This window comes from Sinohyriopsis cumingii, chromosome 3 (assembly GCF_028554795.1).
Source record: "Sinohyriopsis cumingii isolate HCF-2022 chromosome 3, ASM2855479v2, whole genome shotgun sequence".
Taxonomy (NCBI): Eukaryota; Metazoa; Mollusca; class Bivalvia; order Unionida; family Unionidae; genus Sinohyriopsis; species Sinohyriopsis cumingii.
Genome location: NC_142963.1, coordinates 11,387,883 through 11,408,340, shown reverse-complemented (window position 1 = coordinate 11,408,340; position 20,458 = coordinate 11,387,883). Strand labels below are relative to the sequence as shown.

The following is a 20,458-nucleotide window of genomic DNA, read 5'->3' as shown; positions in this document are numbered from 1 at the left end:
AATAAATATATATATGTCATGGTAGCATCATTCATTTCTTTCTTTGTTTTAATACATTATATACATCAGCTTTGCCTTTAAGTTGTTGTGACATTTAATTCATGATCTTGCACAACAACGATGAAAATTGGTACCCAACAAATTTTATGCGATTGAATTTGGACCATAGATCCAGTTTTGTGTGCAGAAACTTGGCATAGATTTTAAGATATTCAAAGTATGCAACTGAATTTGGACCATAAATCTAGTCTTGTGTGTGGAAACTTTCCATAGATTTTAAGATATTCAAAGTATGCAACTGAATTCGGACCATTGATATCAAGGTATGTAAAGGTTAAATGTGGCATGACTTGTTATCAAGGTATGTAAAGTGTAAATGTGACATGACTTGATATCAAGGTATGTAAAGGGTAAATGTGACATGACTTGATATCAAGGTATGTAAAGGGTAAATGTGGCATAATGCAAAGATACTAATGTATGTAAAGGTTAGATGTGACATGATGCTATGATACTAAAGTATGTCAAAGTTAGATGTGACATGATGCTATGAGACTAAAGTATGTCAAAGTTTGATGTGACATGATGCTATGAGACTAAAGTATATCAAAATTAGATGTGACATGACGCTAAGAGACTAAAGTATGTCAAATCTAAATGGTTCAGATGGTTGAAAGTTGGTTTATCAGAGAACAATGCAAGAAAGTTATAGCAGTTTTCACATGGCAATAACCATACCCCATATTTTCACATGGCAATAACCATACCCGTATTTCCACATGGCATTAACCGACCCCATATTTTCACATGGCATTAACCAGACCCATATTTCCACATGGCATTAACCGACCCCATATTTTCACATGGCATTAACCGACCCCATATTTTCACATGGAATTAACTAGGCCTCTATATTCTAAAAATGATTTTTGGTATGATGCTGAAGCTCATGATCAAAATTTGATACAATACATGGAGTGCATATAACACTGTCACTGAAATTAAGAACTCTGGTGAAGGGGCCCAAGTTAAATTAAATTTAAAAGTTGAACGAGTCTGGCTTTAAACTCATCTGAGTTACTGACAGTGAAAGAGTCTAACTTCATTCTCATCACAGTTATTGACTTAAAAGTGTTTTGGCTATGAGATAGAACTTGAAATTATGTGCTCAAAGAATGAGAATCTGAATCATGGAATCATGTCGTATATGAACCAAAAAGTGTATAGATTTCTCTCTTAAAAAACAAAGTTTGAAATCAGTTCATGCATAAACTAATAAATAAATATATATATGTCATGGTAGCATCATTCATTTCTTTCTTTGTTTTAATACATTATATACATCAGCTTTGCCTTTAAGTTGTTGTGACATTTAATTCATGATCTTGCACAACAACGATGAAAATTGGTACCCAACAAATTTTATGCGATTGAATTTGGACCATAGATCCAGTTTTGTGTGCAGAAACTTGGCATAGATTTTAAGATATTCAAAGTATGCAACTGAATTTGGACCATAAATCTAGTCTTGTGTGTGGAAACTTTCCATAGATTTTAAGATATTCAAAGTATGCAACTGAATTCGGACCATAGATCTAATCTTGTGTGTGGAAACTTTGCACAGATTTTAAGATATTAAAAGTATGCAACTGAATTTGGACCATAGATCTAGTCTTGTGTGTGGAAACTTTCCATAGATTTTAAGATATTCAAAGTATGCAACTGAATTTGGACCATAGATCTAGTCTTGTGTGTGGAAACTTTGCATAGATTTTAAGATATTAAAAGTATGCAACTGAATTTGGACCATAGATCTAGTCTTGTGTGTGGAAACTTTGCATAGATTTTAAGATATTCAAAGTAAGCAACTGAATTTGGACCATAGATCTAGTCTTGTGTGTGGAAACTTTGCATAGATTTTAAGGGTGAGTCAGACAAAACTGGGATGTGCTGGAATATATCATAAAACATTTGAGTTTTTACCTGGAATTGTGTGGCTTTTTCCATGAAGAAAGTTTTCAGGAGGACAAGAAGATCCCTAGCTATCGTGTCTACATTTGTAGTGTAGGCATCATCATTGTCCACATAGCTGAACCCTGCTCCAACAGGATTGTCCACAAACAGTAGGCTGGCCGCTGAAAGCTGAATTACAAAACAATGGTCATTTTGTTGCAATTTCTTCAACAAACTGTCATTTTTTGGATTATCTTGTTTGACAGGCCTGTGGTAACACACTCACTTTGCACCCAAGCTGTCCAGAGTTTAATATCAAGCTCCAACATATGCAAATGAAAGCAGCTACCTACTGAAGACTGGTGGTTTCCACCAAGTCCTCCAGCCTCCTTAACCTTTAAAGACTACGCACACTATGGCAACTTCAAGACAGATGATAACATTAATTGAGAGAATTATAGAACCAGAGACATAATTCATTATTTAACATAGCTCAGTCAATAAATGCAAAACACCTCCCTTTCAAATGATCTTACCATACCCAGAAGTAATGAGTAATTTGCTCCAATTTTTTAGAGTTGGAGATAAAAGAGAATGTAACAATGTACTACTTTATAAGAATGCTGATTCTGTCAACAGAACAAAATGGATCTTGTGGCTACTTCAAGCCACAAATTTAAAGACCAACTAATATTGAGCCATGACAAAAGTCCCCATCCTATCAGCGGCATATCCATGTGTGAAGTCCCCATCCTATCTAAGACATATCCATTTGCAAAGACCCCATCCTTTCAGAGGCATATCCATGTGGGAAGTCCCCATCCTACCAGAGGTATATCAATGTGTGAAGTCCCCATCCTATCTGAGGCATATCCATGTGTGACATCACCATCCTGTCTGAGGCATATCCATGTGTGAAGTCCCCATCATATCTGAGGCATATCCATGTGTGCAGTCCCCATTTTATCTGAGGTATATCCATGCATGAAATTCCCATCCAATCAGAAATATATCAGAGAAAAAACAGTTATGACAAATTTTTTTTAAAACAGCATAAAAATGAGTCTGATGAAAATAAACAAGTAAATGAATTCTCAGCATACAGGAACTATTTTTAGAGTTATGTGACCAAGCCAAAACCATTACCCATCAGACAAGAAACTGTCTCAACATAAAATTTTGCTCAAAACGCGAAAATTAAAAACCATGTTTATCATTGAAAATTGGCATATACAGATGTATAAAATGATAATTCTATTATTTTCATGAATCAAACTTTACTACAGGCAAAATTATAGAAATTCACAATTTTTAGTTTTTAATGTAACATTTATGTTCTCATATAATTTGGTACAAATGGGACAAGATGAAGGCTTTAAAAAGCATACAGAAAGTATGTGTGAAAGAACAATGACAGGCAAAAGTCAAATTCCTAGGTACAGTATTCGCACACACTTCTGTTTGGTTGTACCCCTAAACTTTTTGAAATGCCAACAAGTTGACGTTGACTGTGGTTGGGACCCCTTGCAACAATCGGGTTAGGAATTGAGGAATGAAATGATTAAGTTTTGTGTATATTTTATATCCTTGATGCTTCTTGATTTTAAAGTCGGTAGAGAAGATAAAAAGAAATGGGAGGGTGTGCAAAAGTATTGATGTTTACCCATGTGGTGTTCCTGGGCTTGAGCATGATATCCAAGGGTCCAATTTCTGCAAAATTGCCAAATCCTGTTGATGAGCCCCCAGGGCCACCCTGGAAAAAGAAACTGTCATCAATTAATAAAAGTGTTATCATAGTATTGCTGGTAAACATTACTCCAAAACTCCTTCACATACCAAGCTTTTAATTAAAAGTTTCACCGATAACATGACATAAAACTACAAGTCTGCAGCAAAGAAACATGGTCACATGTATTTCTCAGTCAATACTACCCCCAACATCACATGGTCACATGTTTTTCTCAGTCAATACTACCCCCAACATCACATTTACATAAGCATCCCCATCTCAGTCAATACTACCCCCAACATCACATTTACATAAGTGTCCCCATCTCAGTCAATACTACCCCCAACATCCCATTTACATAAGCGTCCCCATCTCAGTCAATACTATCCCCAACATCACATTTACATAAGTGTCCTCATCTCAGTCAATACTACCCCCAACATCCCATTTACATAAGTGTCCCTATCTCAGTCAATACTATCCCCAACATCACATTTGCATAAGCGTCCCCATCTCAGTCAATACTACCCCCAACATCACATTTACATAAGTGTCCCCATCTCAGTCAAAACTACCCCCAATATCACATTTACATAAGTGTCCCTATCTCAGTTAATACTACCCCCAACATCCCATTTACATAAGCGTCCCCATCTCAGTCAATACTATCCCCAACATCACATTTACATAAGTGTCCCCATCTCAGTCAATACTACTCCCAATATCACATTTACATAAGTGTCCCCATCTCAGTCAATACTACCCCCAACATCACATTTACATAAGTGTCCCTATCTCAGTTAATACTACCCCCAACATCCCATTTACATAAGCGTCCCCATCTCAGTCAATACTATCCCCAACATCACATTTACATAAGTGTCCCCATCTCAGTCAATACTACTCCCAATATCACATTTACATAAGTGTCCCCATCTCAGTCAATACTACCCCCAACATCACATTTACATAAGTGTCCCTATCTCAGTCAATACTACCCCCAACATCCCATTTACATAAGTGTACCCATCTCAGTCAATACTACTCCCAATATCATATTTACATAAGTGTCCCCATCTCAGTCAATACTACCCCCAACATCACATTTACATTAGTGTTTCCATCTCAGTCAATACTACCCCCAACATCACATTTACATAAGTGTCCCTATCTCAGTCAATACTACCCCCAACATCCCATTTACATAAGTGTCCCCATCTCAGTCAATACTACCCCCAACATCACATTTACATAAGTGTCCCTATCTCAGTCAATACTACCCCCAACATCCCATTTACATAAGTGTCCCCATCTCAGTCAATACTACCCCCAACATCACATTTACATAAGTGTCCCCATCTCAGTCAATACTACCCCCAACATCACATTTACATAAGTGTCCCTATCTCAGTCAATACTACCCCCAACATCCCATTTACATAAGTGTCCCCATCTCAGTCAATACTACCCCCAATATCACATTTACATAAGTGTCCCCATCTCAGTCAAAACTACGCCCAACATCACATTTACATAAGTGTCCCCACTTCAGTCAATACTACCCCCAACATCCCATTTAAATAAGCATCCCCATCTCAGTCAATACTATCCCCAACATCACATTTACATAAGTGTCCCCATCTCAGTCAATACTACCCCCAACATCCCATTTACATAAGTGTCCCCATCTCAGTCAAAACTACCCCCATCACATTTACATAAGTGTCCCTATCTCAGTCAATACTACCCCCAACATCCCATTTACATAAGCGTCCCCATCTCAGTCGATACTATCCCCAACATCACATTTACATAAGTGTCCCCATCTCAGTCAATACTACCTCCAATATCACGTTTACATAAGTGTCCCCATCTCAGTCAATACTACCCCCAATATCACATTTACATAAGTGTCCCCATCTCAGTCAATACTACCCCCAACAGCACATTTACATAAGTGTCCCTATCTACTCACGCTCTACAGTCAGGAAGTGAATCAAACTTTCAAAATCTGCCTATCTCCAGTTTTGGAGTCTCAGTTACAACAGATACTCATTCTCGGTTACAACAGATACTCATTCTCAGTTACAACAGATACTCATTCTCAGTTACAACAGATACTCATTCTCAGTTACAACAGATACTCATTCTCAGTTACAACAGATACTCATTCTCAGTTACAACAGATGCTCATTCTCAGTTACAACAGATACTCATTCTCAGTTACAACAGATACTCATTCTCAGTTACAACAGATACTCATTCTCAGTTACAGCAGATACTCATTTCTTAACTCTGGACGTATATAGACTACTATAAGTAAAAATACTCAGGTATCCAATGTATGGTAATTATTATAATGGATCCAAACCATAGAAATGTTATGTAGGAGTGAAGACAGTGGGTTTAAAACTCCTCTCATATATATCCCCTTAAATAAATATATAAGCCAATGTAACTAAATTGAGACATTGTAGTTTCACACCAAGTTTTGATTTCTCAATGGATTTCATGCATACAGCAACTCTTTTCACTGATCTGTGTCATTATAATGATAAGTTTTGCTTTTCAAAAAGCTATCATGCATCTGTATGAGTTAGACATGTGGAAACTTAAAGATAAAAGTCATAAAATGTCAATTTTTTTTGTATTTCTCTTCTGGTCCAACAGTGTGAAGTTTGCTCCAGGTCTCTAGTATTTTCAAGATGGCTAGATTGATATATTGTCACACCAAAGTAAAGATATCAGTGGATGTTTCTATAAGTATGTAGTTACTGTTCAAATGAAAAATGTCATAACCTAATTCAATTAAGCAAAGTCTTGAAAATGCCAGGGCAAGTGACAGATGTCTGATTTGATTTTTTAAAATATTACAACATTCTGACCTTCTCTGGTTCTTACTTTATCACATAACCTACAATGAAATGGGATAGCTCACTGAAAAGGAAAATTTCTCACATTAAAGCAATTCAGTGATTATTGAAAAATGTCACTGTAAACAAAATGCCATTGAGAAATCAAGAACTAGGTGTGAAATGCCAATTTCTCAATTTAGTATATAAATATTTATTGCTATATAATTTATTTATATAAGAGATCACATACTAGAAGGAAAAGTAGGCATAAGTAATTGATAGCTGATACACAAGAGATTTTAAGCAATGCTTCACTTTGATGCTTATTACAAAATGCAAAGAGATTTATTCTAAAGTTATGAATCTACATCTACTTGGATCAGGGATCAGTAAATACCCCCTACTCAAGTTTTCCTTTGCACCGTTAAATTGGGAATAGAGGACAAATGGTTTTCCTGTGTCCTGATATCCATGAATACATGCATAAAAGAAGCACCGCCAGATGGGAAGAAGAAAAATATCTTATATGCAATCTTATACAGAACAAAATACAATTTTTTTCAAGTTTCAAAATAAAACCTTGTAAAATGAATGATCTAAGCAATATCTATATATATATATACAAAGCAGCTGGTATGTGGCAGTCCACGAAACATCTGCTTTAGATGATTCAGAAACAAATTTATTCAAACAAACTGTAAAGCACCTACTACATGAGTGTATATGATTTGCTTACAAAGTAGTTCCTAATGCACTGTTGAGCACACATGTCATGCATGTGAGTGCAATATGAAGGTGTGCAATATCATAAAATATTGCACAATTCTGACAATGTAAAGTTAACAGAAACAAAAAAGAGCATACAATAATTACCAGTACAAATCCCAATGAATAAATGGTGATGTGCTGACAGTCTTTAATTGAATTACGATAATATAATCTGAATTAAAAAATACTGACAAATAAATTTCATCCCAAAGGAATTTCTGGAAACAACAATAATACAACTGATTCTGCTCATATCTTAAAGCATGAATGAAAAATTTCTTGAAAGAAAACAAAAAGATTATATAGTCCTCTACTTGACCTCAGGTCACAATTAGCATTTATAAAAGAAACCATTACCTAATGAAGAAATCATTCTGTAGGGTTCCAAATGTTTACAATATAAAATCTTAGTTATAACATAAGGTATGATACTAAAATTATAATACAGAATGTGGAATACATCAGGTAGGCCAGGTATATATTTATTTGTAGGGGAATTCCAATAACCTGGAAACAAATCCAAATAAATATGTTTACTTCTATTGATAATGGTCCTAATATTAAACCCATACTCATATAGAAAGTATTAGATATGTATCAGTTTTTAACAGAATTAAATAAAAATCACTGATTTTGGTCAGATACACAATGAAATTGATTTTGGACAAGGTCAGCAAGAAAATACAACTTTATATAACCCACAGCATATCACAAAATACAAAAAATAAAAGAAACAAACAAACAAGCAATGAAAATTAAATATACATAACACATTAGCCAATCATAATACATAAGAAGAATGGGAAATACGTAGATGCAGTTACATCCACTTTACCTGGTGCTAACCCTGACTACAGTCTCCTAAAGCATACAAGAAGCTTCAAGTCTCAGGTGAAATATGGCCCATCTTAGCACAGATAGATGAATTTGTTCTTGAGAACAGATGTTCATTTATGCATATCTTGCACTGCTACAAAGCTACTGAGTGACCTGAAAAAGTAGCTTGTTGCACTGTGTATATAAATCCCGCCAGGTCATATTGAGATCTTTGGGGTGATAGGTCATACCAGACCTCCATCCCTTGGTTTGAATAGTTTTGGCAAAATGTGTTGGGAATCACAGAATGGTAGCCATTGAATGCAATTAGAAATACTTCTCCTCTAAAGGCTATAGGGGGAAGTTAGCTCTTTGTGGTGCATTTGAACAAATGGAGAGCTTTGATCTCACATGCTGAGTATTGTAAGTCATACACACTAATTATTCCCAGTCTTGTTTTGACAGTGGGATCCAGGCTACCATATGATAAGTGTTTTGAAATATAACAAGACCTCTGATTTAAAAAAAAGGTCACAGAGCCTAGGTCAAAATAAACACCAAAGACCACAGAGCCAGTGGTTGAAATAAAGGCCACAGAGCCCTGGCTGAAATAAAGGCCACAGAGCCCTGGCTGAAATAAGGGCCACAGAGCCCTGGTTGAAATAAGGGCCACAGAGCCCTGGCTGAAATAAGGGCCACAGAGCCCTGGTTGAAATAAAGGCCACAGAGCCCTGGTTAAGCATGGGGCCAACAGCTACAACAAAGCAAATCAAAATGCATGATGTTTAGGAATGGTTTCCAGTTGATGTGTATTGAATCTTTTGACATTCACAGGATCACAATATCTGCTGCTCACAGTGACTTCAGTGTGGAAAACGTGTGTGCGTGTTTTTGTGTGTGTGTGTGCACACATGCATGCGTGTTGAAGAAAGCTTAGTTAAAGTTAGATAGGTGTAGTCATTATAAGAGGACAGACCAACTGATGCTTAGCTCTTGAAATAGCCTTTCAATAAAAAAAAATCATTTCAAAATAGTCTTTAATATATGTGTCTATAAAAGGTTGATAACTTCTATGCAATATACTATTGTTTGCAGTTATTCAGAATGTAAAATATTTATGTACATTTCCAATTCATTTTAAACAATGTCTCCCAAGAAGTTTACATCATGATCAATGGAAAGTAGAACACAGACCCTTCCGGAATTTTATAGTTTTACTTTATTCAAAGAAGTTTTAATAAACTTAAGCACTGGCCAACCTTTTGCCTTCCCTTGAACAGAGTAAATTTATACGACCATTACAAAGAAAAAGTAATCCTCAGATATACAGACAATTCAATTATAAATGAAATTCACTGCTATTTAAAAATAAAGAAAGGAACAGAAAACACAATTTACACTGAAACGTGGTGTTGTTGTTCTAGGGTTTAACGCCATTTTTCAGCACAAGATAGGCTATACATGGCGGCCAGTATAACTGGTGGAGGAAGAACCCTGGAAAACCCAGGGAAGAACCACTGACCCACGAGAAGCTACTGGCAGGCTTTCCCACGTACCCACGCTAGCCGAGCCTTGGACTCGAAACCACGCAGACAGAGATGAGATGGCAGTGATCTGGAACAGTGAGCGCTTTAGACCACTCGGCCACTCGGGGCCCCCTCACTGAAATGTGAACCACATGATTAAACCTTAAGCAGTAATGGTCGCACACACTATCAATAACATAATTATGCATGAAGCTGAATATACACAACTTTGAGCTAGCTAGACTGATGCAATAATGTATGGTAAGGGAATAACCATTTAGTTTTTGGTGTGTATGTGTGTGCATGATGGGGATTTTTCTTTCCAACCATATTTTTTCTTTCATTACAAGATAAATTTGTTGTATGTATAATGTGATAGAGCAAGGTCCTTTCTTACAAATCAGACCAAGAAAATTTTTGTCAAGTTTTTCAAAATTAATCCTAATCCCTCCCTGCTACCCTTCCACTTTACAAAATGAATGTGTCTGTCCTTAAGAATGACTTAAATTCTGCAGATGTCCTAATCAAATCAAAGCAGTAACCATTGTCAGTAAAATATAGACAGGATTAGGCATTAAATGAATGTCAATTGTGGCTTCATTAAATGAATATGTCAACTGTGGCCTCATTAAATGAATATGTCAACTGTGGCTTCATTAAATGAATATGTCAACTATGGCTTCATTAAATGAATATGTCAACTGTGGCTTCACTAAATGAATATGTCAACTGTGGCTTCATTAAATCAATATGTCAATTATGGCTTCATTAAATGAATATGTCCATTGTGGCTTCATTAAATGAATGTCAATTGTGGCTTCATTAAATTAATACATCCATTGTGGCCTCATTAAATGAATATGTCAACTGTGGCTTCATTAAATGAATATGTCAAATGTGCCTTCATTAAATGAATATATCCATTGTGGCTTCATTAAATGAATATGTCAACTGTGGCTTCTTTAAATGAATATGTCAAATGTGGCTTCATTAAATGAATATGTCAAATGTGGCTTCGTTAAATGAATATGTCAAATGTGGCTTCATTAAACGAATGTGTCAACTGTGGCCTCATTAAATGAATATGTCAACTCTGGCTTCATTAAATGAATGTGTCAACTGTGGCTTCATTAAATTAATGTAAAATGTGGCTTCATTAAATGAATGTGTCAACTGTGGCTTCATTAAATGAATATGTCAACTGTGGCTTCAATAAATGAATATGTCCATTTTGGCTTGGGAAGGTATAACTTATATTACACTTGGAGTGTCATTTAACAGCCTCAATTATTACCCAGCAATTAACAAAAGTTTGTTTATTGTCTACAATTAAACTGAATTAAACAATAATGTGTAAAACTTGCCATGATTCCAAGATTAATCCATCTCTGTCTTAATTAAACTGCAATCACAGATTTTCAGATTTTATTTTTCAACAAAGAAGAAACACCTCACATTACCAACTTTAGTTGTTTCCTTGCATTTCGTGTTTTGGCATACGTGACATGAAAATTAAGACCACCATATCTCAGTATCTAAAATATCTCTATTTTGTTTAGTGTTAAGTCAATCAATCCAGTCTATTTAGTTTACTTATTTATATGAATAGCGATTTAGGTTATTGTACACAAGCTGCTGTAGATATTAAAATTTGAATCTGTTCATGTTATTTATTGAAATACGTGAAGTGCCTTGAGCAGGGGCACACCATGGTAGGCAAACCGTCTCTAACTGCCTTGGTACCTGAAAATGTCAGCAATTTTGGACAGGATGGGGCCAACCACCAGTTCAATCATAACTTGATTTCATGTGTTGTTGCACCATACAAACCCCAACCAAATTAAATGCACATCAAAATCATGTAAACCTTTTGATTCTTCAAACAAAGAACAAAAATTCTGGATTGTTTTCTGTACTGTGGATCCAGTTTTCCTTAAAATATGTGCAGTCATGTAGTCATCAGTCTTTGATAATTCTGCATGCAGGTCTCTATCAAAAAATAATTTAGGATTCTATAAATTATGTTTTCAATTCCCTTTCAGCTGATAATGAAATCAAGGTTTTGATATCTATATTTATGGTGTTAAGACAAAGCATGCATGTTCCTTTAGCCCCTGACTTTAATCCTTTCATTTGCTCTCTCTTTGGATGCTATTCTTTCTGTTTAATTTTACCCCTTTTTTACAATTATGGTTAATTTAAAATAATGACATTTGCATTTAGATGTAACTTGGTGTCCTGCTGTTGTTGTTGTTGTTGTTGTACGGTTTAATGCCATTTTTCAGCACACGATAGGCTATACATGGCAGCCAGTATTAATGGTGGAGGAAAAAATCAGGAAAACCCCAGAAAGAACCACCAACCCACAGGAAGCTACTGGCAAGCTTACTCACATACCCACATTAGCCGAATCCGAGACTCGAACCCACGCAGACTGAGGTGAGATGGCAGTGATCCGTAACGAAAGGTGCTTTAGACCACTCGGCCATTCAGGGCTCCTGCAGTGCATTTTGTAAGTTACCACTCACAACCTATTGCCCCCATCTCTCGATGTTGTGATGTGAACCTATGGTTCATGCTTATTTTAAAAATGATATGACTGCAAATATACATGCAGATAAGAACATTTGATCATGCATTTTTTTTTAAAACTGGGTTGCACGTGGAATTTCCTATCAAATATATTGTTTATATAGTTTTGGGGGATTTAAAAAAATGCATGTATCAATACGAGTACAAATTTCTACATGTCTACAGCAATTACGAGTAAAAATTTCTACAAGTCTACAGCAATTACGAGCACATCTGCCTACATCTGTACTACATGAGTGTACATTGTTTATTTACAAAGTACTTCCTAATATACTATACTATTTTTAGATATGTGTTGTACACTATGAAGTTGTGTAGTATGCAAATCACCTGAAGCCACATAACAAGTGGCACATGTTCATATCCTGTTGGATCTGTTGTGTAATACAACCAATAAAACATGTGTGCATAGCTGCGAACTTCAACATAGTCCCATTCCTGCTTTGGTTCATCAGCACTATGCTTGTGTTTCAAATACCTCAGTGTGTCTGAAATGATAAAAATCTCTTATATAAATGTATTTTCTGACATACAGATTTACCACGCTCAGCCACATATATGGTACACTCCAAATGGAATATGCTCTGGCCGTTCATCCAATGATCGGAAAAGATGTCAGAAATAATACAGTAGCTGCCACTGCATATACATGTTCCTTTATTACACAACTGCAACATCTCAAAACCTTCATAGTATTCATTACAGTGAAGTTTGGTGGGGGGGATAAAATATTACCAAGTTTCTTTTTTTTTTTAAATGAGCTTAATAAAGAACTTTAATTACGGAATTTGTGCAAATAATTCCAATAAGACAGAATAATGCTTTTAAGATGGTTCTAATCTGACAAGCAGACTTCCACGTGCAACTGAATTCTCCAATATTTTCCTCCATTTTACACTGTTTCTCTCCATGTAAGTATCTTCAAGGTTGATTTGGGTTGAAAAGTTGCAAGGTGTTTTGATTTATCGCATCAGTATAAGCCTTGATATAAATATCTGTCAGCCTAGCTAAAAGTTTAGTCTCATCAACAGATGTCTTTGTGGCAGGTTCCTTTCCCTATAATTTAACACTTCTCTATTTTTATCACCCGTCTCATCTATGACAAATATTTTCTTTTGTAATGATGCAGGTTTAACTTTCTTTTGCGTACTGTTTCTGCTGTTATCTTTACTGAATTTTAAATATGCTACATAAATCATGGACACTGAATTGTCTAATCAATACCATGGACCTAGATACAGGGAGAAACTGGGATTATGTGTCTAGTATGTATAGTGGATTGTCCACTCAACACCATGGACCTAGATACAGGGGGAAAGGGATCATGTGTCCAGTATGAATAACGGATTGTCCACTCAATACCATGGACCTAGATACAGGGGGAAAGGGATTATGTGTCCAGTATGTATAGTGGATTGTCCACTCAATACCATGGACCTTGATACGGGGGTGAAAGGGATTATGTGTACAGTATGTATAGTGGATTGTCCACAAAATACCATGGACCTAGATACAGGGGGAAAGGGATTATGTGTCCAGTATGTATAGTGGATTGCCCACTCAATACCATGGACCTAGATACAGTACAGGGGGAAAGGGATTATGTGTCCAATATGTATAGTGGATTGTCCACTCAATACCATGGACCTAGATATGGTGGAAAGGGATTATGTGTACAGTATGTATAGTGGATTGTCCACTCAATACCATGGACCTAGATACAGTACAGGGGGAAAGGGAGTATGTGTCCAGTATGTATAGTGGATTGTCCACTCAATACCATGGACCTAGATATAGGGGGAAAGGGATTATGTGTCCAGTATGTATAGTGGATTGTCCACTCAATACCATGGACCTAGATGCAGTACAGGGGGAAAGGGATCATGTGTCCAGTATGTATAGGGGATTGTCCACTCAATACCATGGACCTAGATATAGGGGGAAAGGGATTATGTGTCCAGTATGTATGGTGGATTGTCCACTCAATACCTTGGACCTAGATACAGGGGGAAAGGGATTATGTGTCAAGCATGTATCTGACACAGGTCTGGTGGAAATATGCTCAATCTAGTGAAACTCTCTCACTGATTTTATTGCAGTGTTGCAATTATATGGTCTTAAACCAAGAAACAGAAACAAGCAAAGTTAAGTAAGATCAACAAATAATTTAATTCTTGAATTACAAAAATTGAAAATTTAACTGGAACATGCAGTATTGTGAATTAAATACCAAATAATCCTAAATGTTCTATCATAAGTCTGAATGTAAACAATATTCTGAATGAATTCCAAGAATTTTGAATGTGCTGATGTAACAGTTTTCTTGACACACTGCAATGATGTAGTCCATAGTATCTTTGAACGAGTCCTGGATAATCCCAAAGCATTTATGACATGCCAACCTTGGAGAATGATTTGAGAACACTTTTTTTCCATTTAATTATTTGCCAACATGTTAACATTGCTCAGTGTGAGTACTAGATTTCCAGGCGGTTAACAGAGATGAGTGCCTTTTTATTTCCAAACAAAACTGTCCAGAAAATAATATCATGATTTAAATTAGACAATTATCATCCAGTCACCACAAAATAGGGAACTGGCATCAAAAGAATCTATTGTTCAGAGTCAGCAATCTTGGTACATTTGTAGCTCACAAACTGTAAGTGGCTAGGTTATGACTGAAAGTCTGTGTATGTGTGTGTGTGATTTGGATTTTTAATGTAGCTTTTTTTTAAAAAATCAGTTGTATCGCTAAGATGTCTGCAATGTGTTAGTTTATTGTGATGTCTAGCACTGAGGCATCATGCCGCAGACATGTAGCATGATGTCCCACCCAGTCACATCCTGACACCAGGCAGACCAGTCCTAACATCTTAATGCTGAGTGCCAAGCGAGGCAGCTGTAAGTACCATTTTAATAATTTATTTCCCAAGAACAAAAAATTAAAATTTAAAAAGAACTTACAGTATTGTGAACTAAATCCCCAACAGTCCTTAAAGTTCTATCACAAATCTAAATGTGTAAAGTTCCAATTGAATTCCAGTGGTATTCCAAACAAATTTTGAATACTTAATGTGCTGAAGTACATTTAGTCTCAGATGTGCTAATGGTTTGAAGCGTCCTTGACTGAATTCACTATAATTCCAAATTAATGTTTTAGTCCAAGTATATTATTGAGCACTTTGTAATTCCAGTGAATAACAATCTGAATAAATAAATCCAACCAAATTAAAAACTGAACCCAACAATAAGACTGATTTTGCTTCAGATGTTAAGGCAACAATGAATAATTCTTAGGTAAACAGGATCATATAACCCTCTACTTGACCTAGGTCACAATGACCATTGTCAGAAAATACACTATAAACTTACCGGTAATAGGTTCTAAGGTCAGAACCAAGACCATATATTTAACTCAGATTGAAGTAAACATGTTTACTACATATCATGATCTAAATATTTAACCCACAATGATAGAAAAATATTAGCTATGTATTATGCTGTTTAAAAAATAAATGTCACTGGTCAGGTACACCATTAACTAGATTTTGGACACACACACCCAACACAAATTAAATATATGTAGCAGAAACACAAATTTCTATATCAGAAGTACTCAAGATAGTTGAAGAAATGTTATGACTCCATAGTCTTAAACTCAGTAACCAAAAAAGCAAAACAATTTTTTAAAAATAAAACCCAACAAATAATTTTAATCTCAAAATTATAAATGAACATTTAAGAGTAAACTACCGCATTATGAATTAAGTCCCAAATACAGTGTAATCCTAAAAGTTCTATCACAAGTACAAAAGTAGAGATTGTTCTGAATGAATTCCAAGAATCTTGTATGCGCTGATGTACCAATTGTTACTGATATATGTATTAGATATTAAAATACAATTTAGTTTTATTTAAGTCATTTGGGTTTATTACATCTCCATTTTTAATTCTTTCAAATCAGTGGTTGGCTTGTGTTATAGTCAAAGTATGTGTACGTGTAAAATTTCATTAATAAATCAAGACTGATTGCTAAGATCAAACCAACAACTATTTTAGAAAAGTGTATTAGTTTGAATGGAGGACACAAAAACATCACATGAAAATAGGAATGCATTTGTCCTGCAGAGTTACCATGCATGCCCTAGTTGTTGAATAGCTCAATAATTTGATAGAGTCAAGAACACGACTGTTGAGTATTTCAGAATTTAATGATTTAAATGTTTGAGTGTAATTTTAGCGATTCAGCTTTTGTTAATTTGGTGTCCCCAAAGAGTCTGTATAAGAGAATGAAAGCACCATATTGGGATTCTTCAGTTATATGCAGCTTTTATAAGAGCTGTGACAAGAAACTGATTTATTTATAATTGTTTATCAGACCAGCAGAGTGAAAACACATTTATTCTAAAACAGACAGGACCTTTGAGGATTATGTAAAATTATTCATGGACTTGAATATTTAAATAATTCAGTTGGATTACATGAAACTTTCAAGGACTTTAGTGCTATTCTACTTTCATGGGATTACCTTAAAGTAAGACATATGGATTTAGAACTGATTCTTCAGTGGTGCTAGCACGTTAAGACATAAACACATAAGAATATTCATTCAGAATACCTTGGGACAATTTCCAGACTTATGTGATATTGTTGGTACAATTTAGGATAATGTACTAGGATTTCATACACTAAGTTATTTTAAATTCTTTCACTTTGTTTAATTTTAGATTTTAAGGAAATAAATTTACATTTTAGACAACTGAATGGATTTTAAGTTGTCTGGTTACTGGTACTTAATTTAAGCCCATAGACATAACACAATAGTCTTGAATAATTTGATGTAGCAAGTATTGATGTATCACAATGATATAATCTAGATGTCATTCAATGAATTCACAATAATCCCAAAAGTGTTTTGTTCAAAAATTAATTAGTACTTAGTGATTCCAATGAGTATTTTAAATAAAAAATTCCTCTCAAATGATAACTGAACCAAACTAAAAGTGATTCCACAAAGATATGAATGAATAATCTATTTGATCTCAACCTACATCTCCCCCCTGACCTTATGACATAACAGCATTTTTTTGAGAAAAAAAGAACAGCCCATAATCATCTTAATGAAAAATTACTCACAACTGTAAACAAGTGCTTCCAGAATCTTCAAAGTTCAAAAGGTAATGTCAACATGTTTACAAAATTATAAATTACCATTAAAATAAAATCTACCATCATTAACAAAAGTTAGCTATCTAAAAATGTTGTTCATTAATGACCATTAGTGTAAACTATAACCTACAACCAAAAGTTCAAAACACAATACAGACATACATAACAAAAACATGATATTAGGATATGTTCTGTGAAGTCCACTAGCTTGATTCATATGAGTGCAGCATTAGCTTTCAGTAGCATTAGTCCCGTTAAGGGTAGTAATTAAATGTGGCTAGACACCATAAGTTTCTTTGCACTACTGCCAATTCCTTAATGTAGGCTATACCACCTGTACCTACAATATATGTACATACATGTATATTGTGGTGAGATCGCAGAACATGAACTTCACAAAATGAAAAAGCACTGTTCTTTCTCAATTTTTACTTGCCTTGATGTATCTTTGGTGCACAGAAGTCCTAAACAGAGGCTGGACAAGTCCAATAAATCAGCCACTCAACCCATGAAAATATTGACTAGTGGTTTTAGGGATGATTTCACCTATTCATTAAAATCTGCAAAAATCAGCAGCCAATCTTGCCTGCATACATCAGTGTACATTTTATACATGTACTGTGATTTCTTGTGCCTGAGGGGTTCTTTCAGTGACATATACATTATATTTCCTAAGTAAATCCTATGTTTGGTGACATGTAAATCCACATGGAGTAACACATCCCTCTGTACTGTGGTCATTTAAATTTTTCATCTATCAGTATCATCATAGATTGGGGGGGGGGGATTGATATACCAGAAATGTATCTTTCATCTCTCACATTATATATGTCAATGCATTTAGACGGCATTTCTTTAGATAGTAAATGACACTGGTTTAATTAGACCATTCTGCACTTTCTGTTGTAGCCAGCTGACAGGTAAGTTCTGCACAATGAAGTTGACATTCACTATTACATAATACCATTGCTGTAATGTTCCTACTGGGAAAATAAAACTTAAACCATCCACTGCAATGTATGCAATGTACAATAAACTTTGATGATTAAAACATCAATTACTCAATGTATGGTGTGGTCCCAGTATAAAGTTTTATTTTTTCTGCAACGATAGAAAAATTGAAACAATGAAAAAATTTGAACAAAAGTTTTGGCCCAGAGCACATCAAGTTTTTGAGCAGTGGTTGTGATAGTCTAATAATATCATTGTTTAAGGGATTCATAAACTTTTCTCAAAATAGTTTTGGGACCCAAATTTTCACTGACCTTGCGGGATTGTCAGGATTGATTAAGAGTTTTAGGTTTCTTTTTTCCCCTGCCACAAGCCTGTGAAAGTCCTCATTTACAAACATACCAGTGTAAACTGGCCAAGCAAAAGTAAATTACAGTATTTAAAGAAAGGGTATTATTAGCGATTGTAACATAATTAATTCAAGCTTTATTTCTCTCTACAGCACCGTCTTCGGTCCTTTAGGGAAAAGGGATAAATTATGAGGAAAGCAAACGCGGATGATGATTTCAAAAATGAACAAGACGTACAGTACAGAGTGTTTGGTATTTTGTGTGGATTTGACACACAAAATAGATTCAATGGCGGCTAGCATATTTGTTGCGGAGTCCTGGAAAATACTCCAAGACTCAACCCCATGCGGACAGAGCTGAGATGATAATGATCTAGACAAACAGACATTGACACAGAAATTTTTTATCTTAAGTCGAAATTGCATTGTATAATAAGAAACATTAGCGCCTTCGAACCTTTCATAACCGACTAAAAATTTGTACACATATATTATCTGTAAAGAGAGGCGCTTTAGACCACTACGGTAGGCCACCCAGGACCCACAGAACAGGGAGAAATAATTTTTTAGAAATATTATAAGGAAACAAAGTCAAAATTACCTGCATTTGATGCATGAATCATCGTAACAGAAACAATGAGAATAATGACAGACGACGTTTTCGTGAAACACTCCATCTTGTTTATCATGTGATAAGGATCACGCGAAGAGAGCATAGTCTGGTCCCCTGATGCTTTATAATGCCTATTTTGCGCAATGTTAATATAATTTCCAGGCTGGTTCCCATTTTTCCATATGATTAGGAAAGTGTGTCCACCAGTTGTTTTGAGAGAGTTACATATATAAGGTGAAGTCGTTTGCATTTGAAACATGCACAGTGGAGAGAATGTTGGCATACCTCTATGCTACTTTGTTGTAATGTAGCTGACATTTCATCATACCTCTATGCTGCTTTGATGTAATATGGCTGATATTTCTTTAGATATTGTACTTATAGAAATTGTACAGGCTCTAAGCACACTACTAAAGTGTAATGACTGCTCCCTTGTGCTAAAAAAATCATTATGAATTAGTCTAAAATACACTATCATTAGCACCTATTAAAAAAGTGAAAATGAATTTTGCTCAGTTAGACAATACCAGTTTCTGAATGTGCAATGGATGAGTTACCTAATATATATATATAAAAAACAACAAAAAACAAAAATAAAACAAAGAAATTATCGGCTCTTTTTATTTTACAATTTACCTCAGAAGTCCAGGAAGTGGAATCGGATCACAATTAGTACTTCCAGTTCAGTGTCCATGAATGTAGTTCTAGTCTATTTTTACAGCATTTTCCCCTCTCTCATTCTGGTGGAAATAGAAGAGTTATATTTATGCATTTTTTGGGTAGGAATTTTAAGATAATTGTTTATTCTTGAGAATATGAGCTTAAGGTGTAGTTGTCTGTATGAATTTCGGCGACAGGGCCTTGGTGATGATCCGGAAGTGAAATATGTGTTCCATTGCATGTTGCTTTGTTTACAGTCTAGTCTCTCAAAACAAAATGCCGGTGAACCTATGACAAGAACTTCACCGTGGAGCCATCTTTGAAGGTATTTTAGATTAACGTATGATCTGTATTGATTTTCAAACAGTGGAAAGTTCAGTGATGATAAACAAATGTAGAGAATATATAGTGAATGCAATTGTGTTCTGGTTCCAAATGAAAATGACCAAGTGATAATAGCGGTTTTTTGAAAGGTAC

At 35.2% G+C, this 20,458-nt stretch overlaps 1 protein-coding gene across 3 annotated transcripts in view; it reads right to left on the bottom strand.

The window, feature by feature from the left end:
• LOC149802457 (retinoid-inducible serine carboxypeptidase-like) overlaps nucleotides 1-19,460 on the bottom strand; it is a 75,029-nt gene extending 55,569 nt beyond the window's left edge. For all 3 annotated transcript variants that reach the window (XM_089951692.1, XM_089951693.1, XM_089951694.1), the window contains exons 1-4: nucleotides 19,310-19,460; nucleotides 12,570-12,727; nucleotides 3,617-3,706; nucleotides 1,984-2,142 (exon numbers count right to left, since the gene is read on the bottom strand). In XM_089951692.1, coding sequence (XP_089807818.1) covers nucleotides 1,984-2,142; nucleotides 3,617-3,706; nucleotides 12,570-12,727; nucleotides 19,310-19,424 — 522 coding nt within the window. In that variant the 5' untranslated portion in view covers nucleotides 19,425-19,460. The remainder of the gene's footprint in view (nucleotides 1-1,983; nucleotides 2,143-3,616; nucleotides 3,707-12,569; nucleotides 12,728-19,309) is intronic.
• Nucleotides 19,461-20,458: the final 998 nt, after the last annotated feature.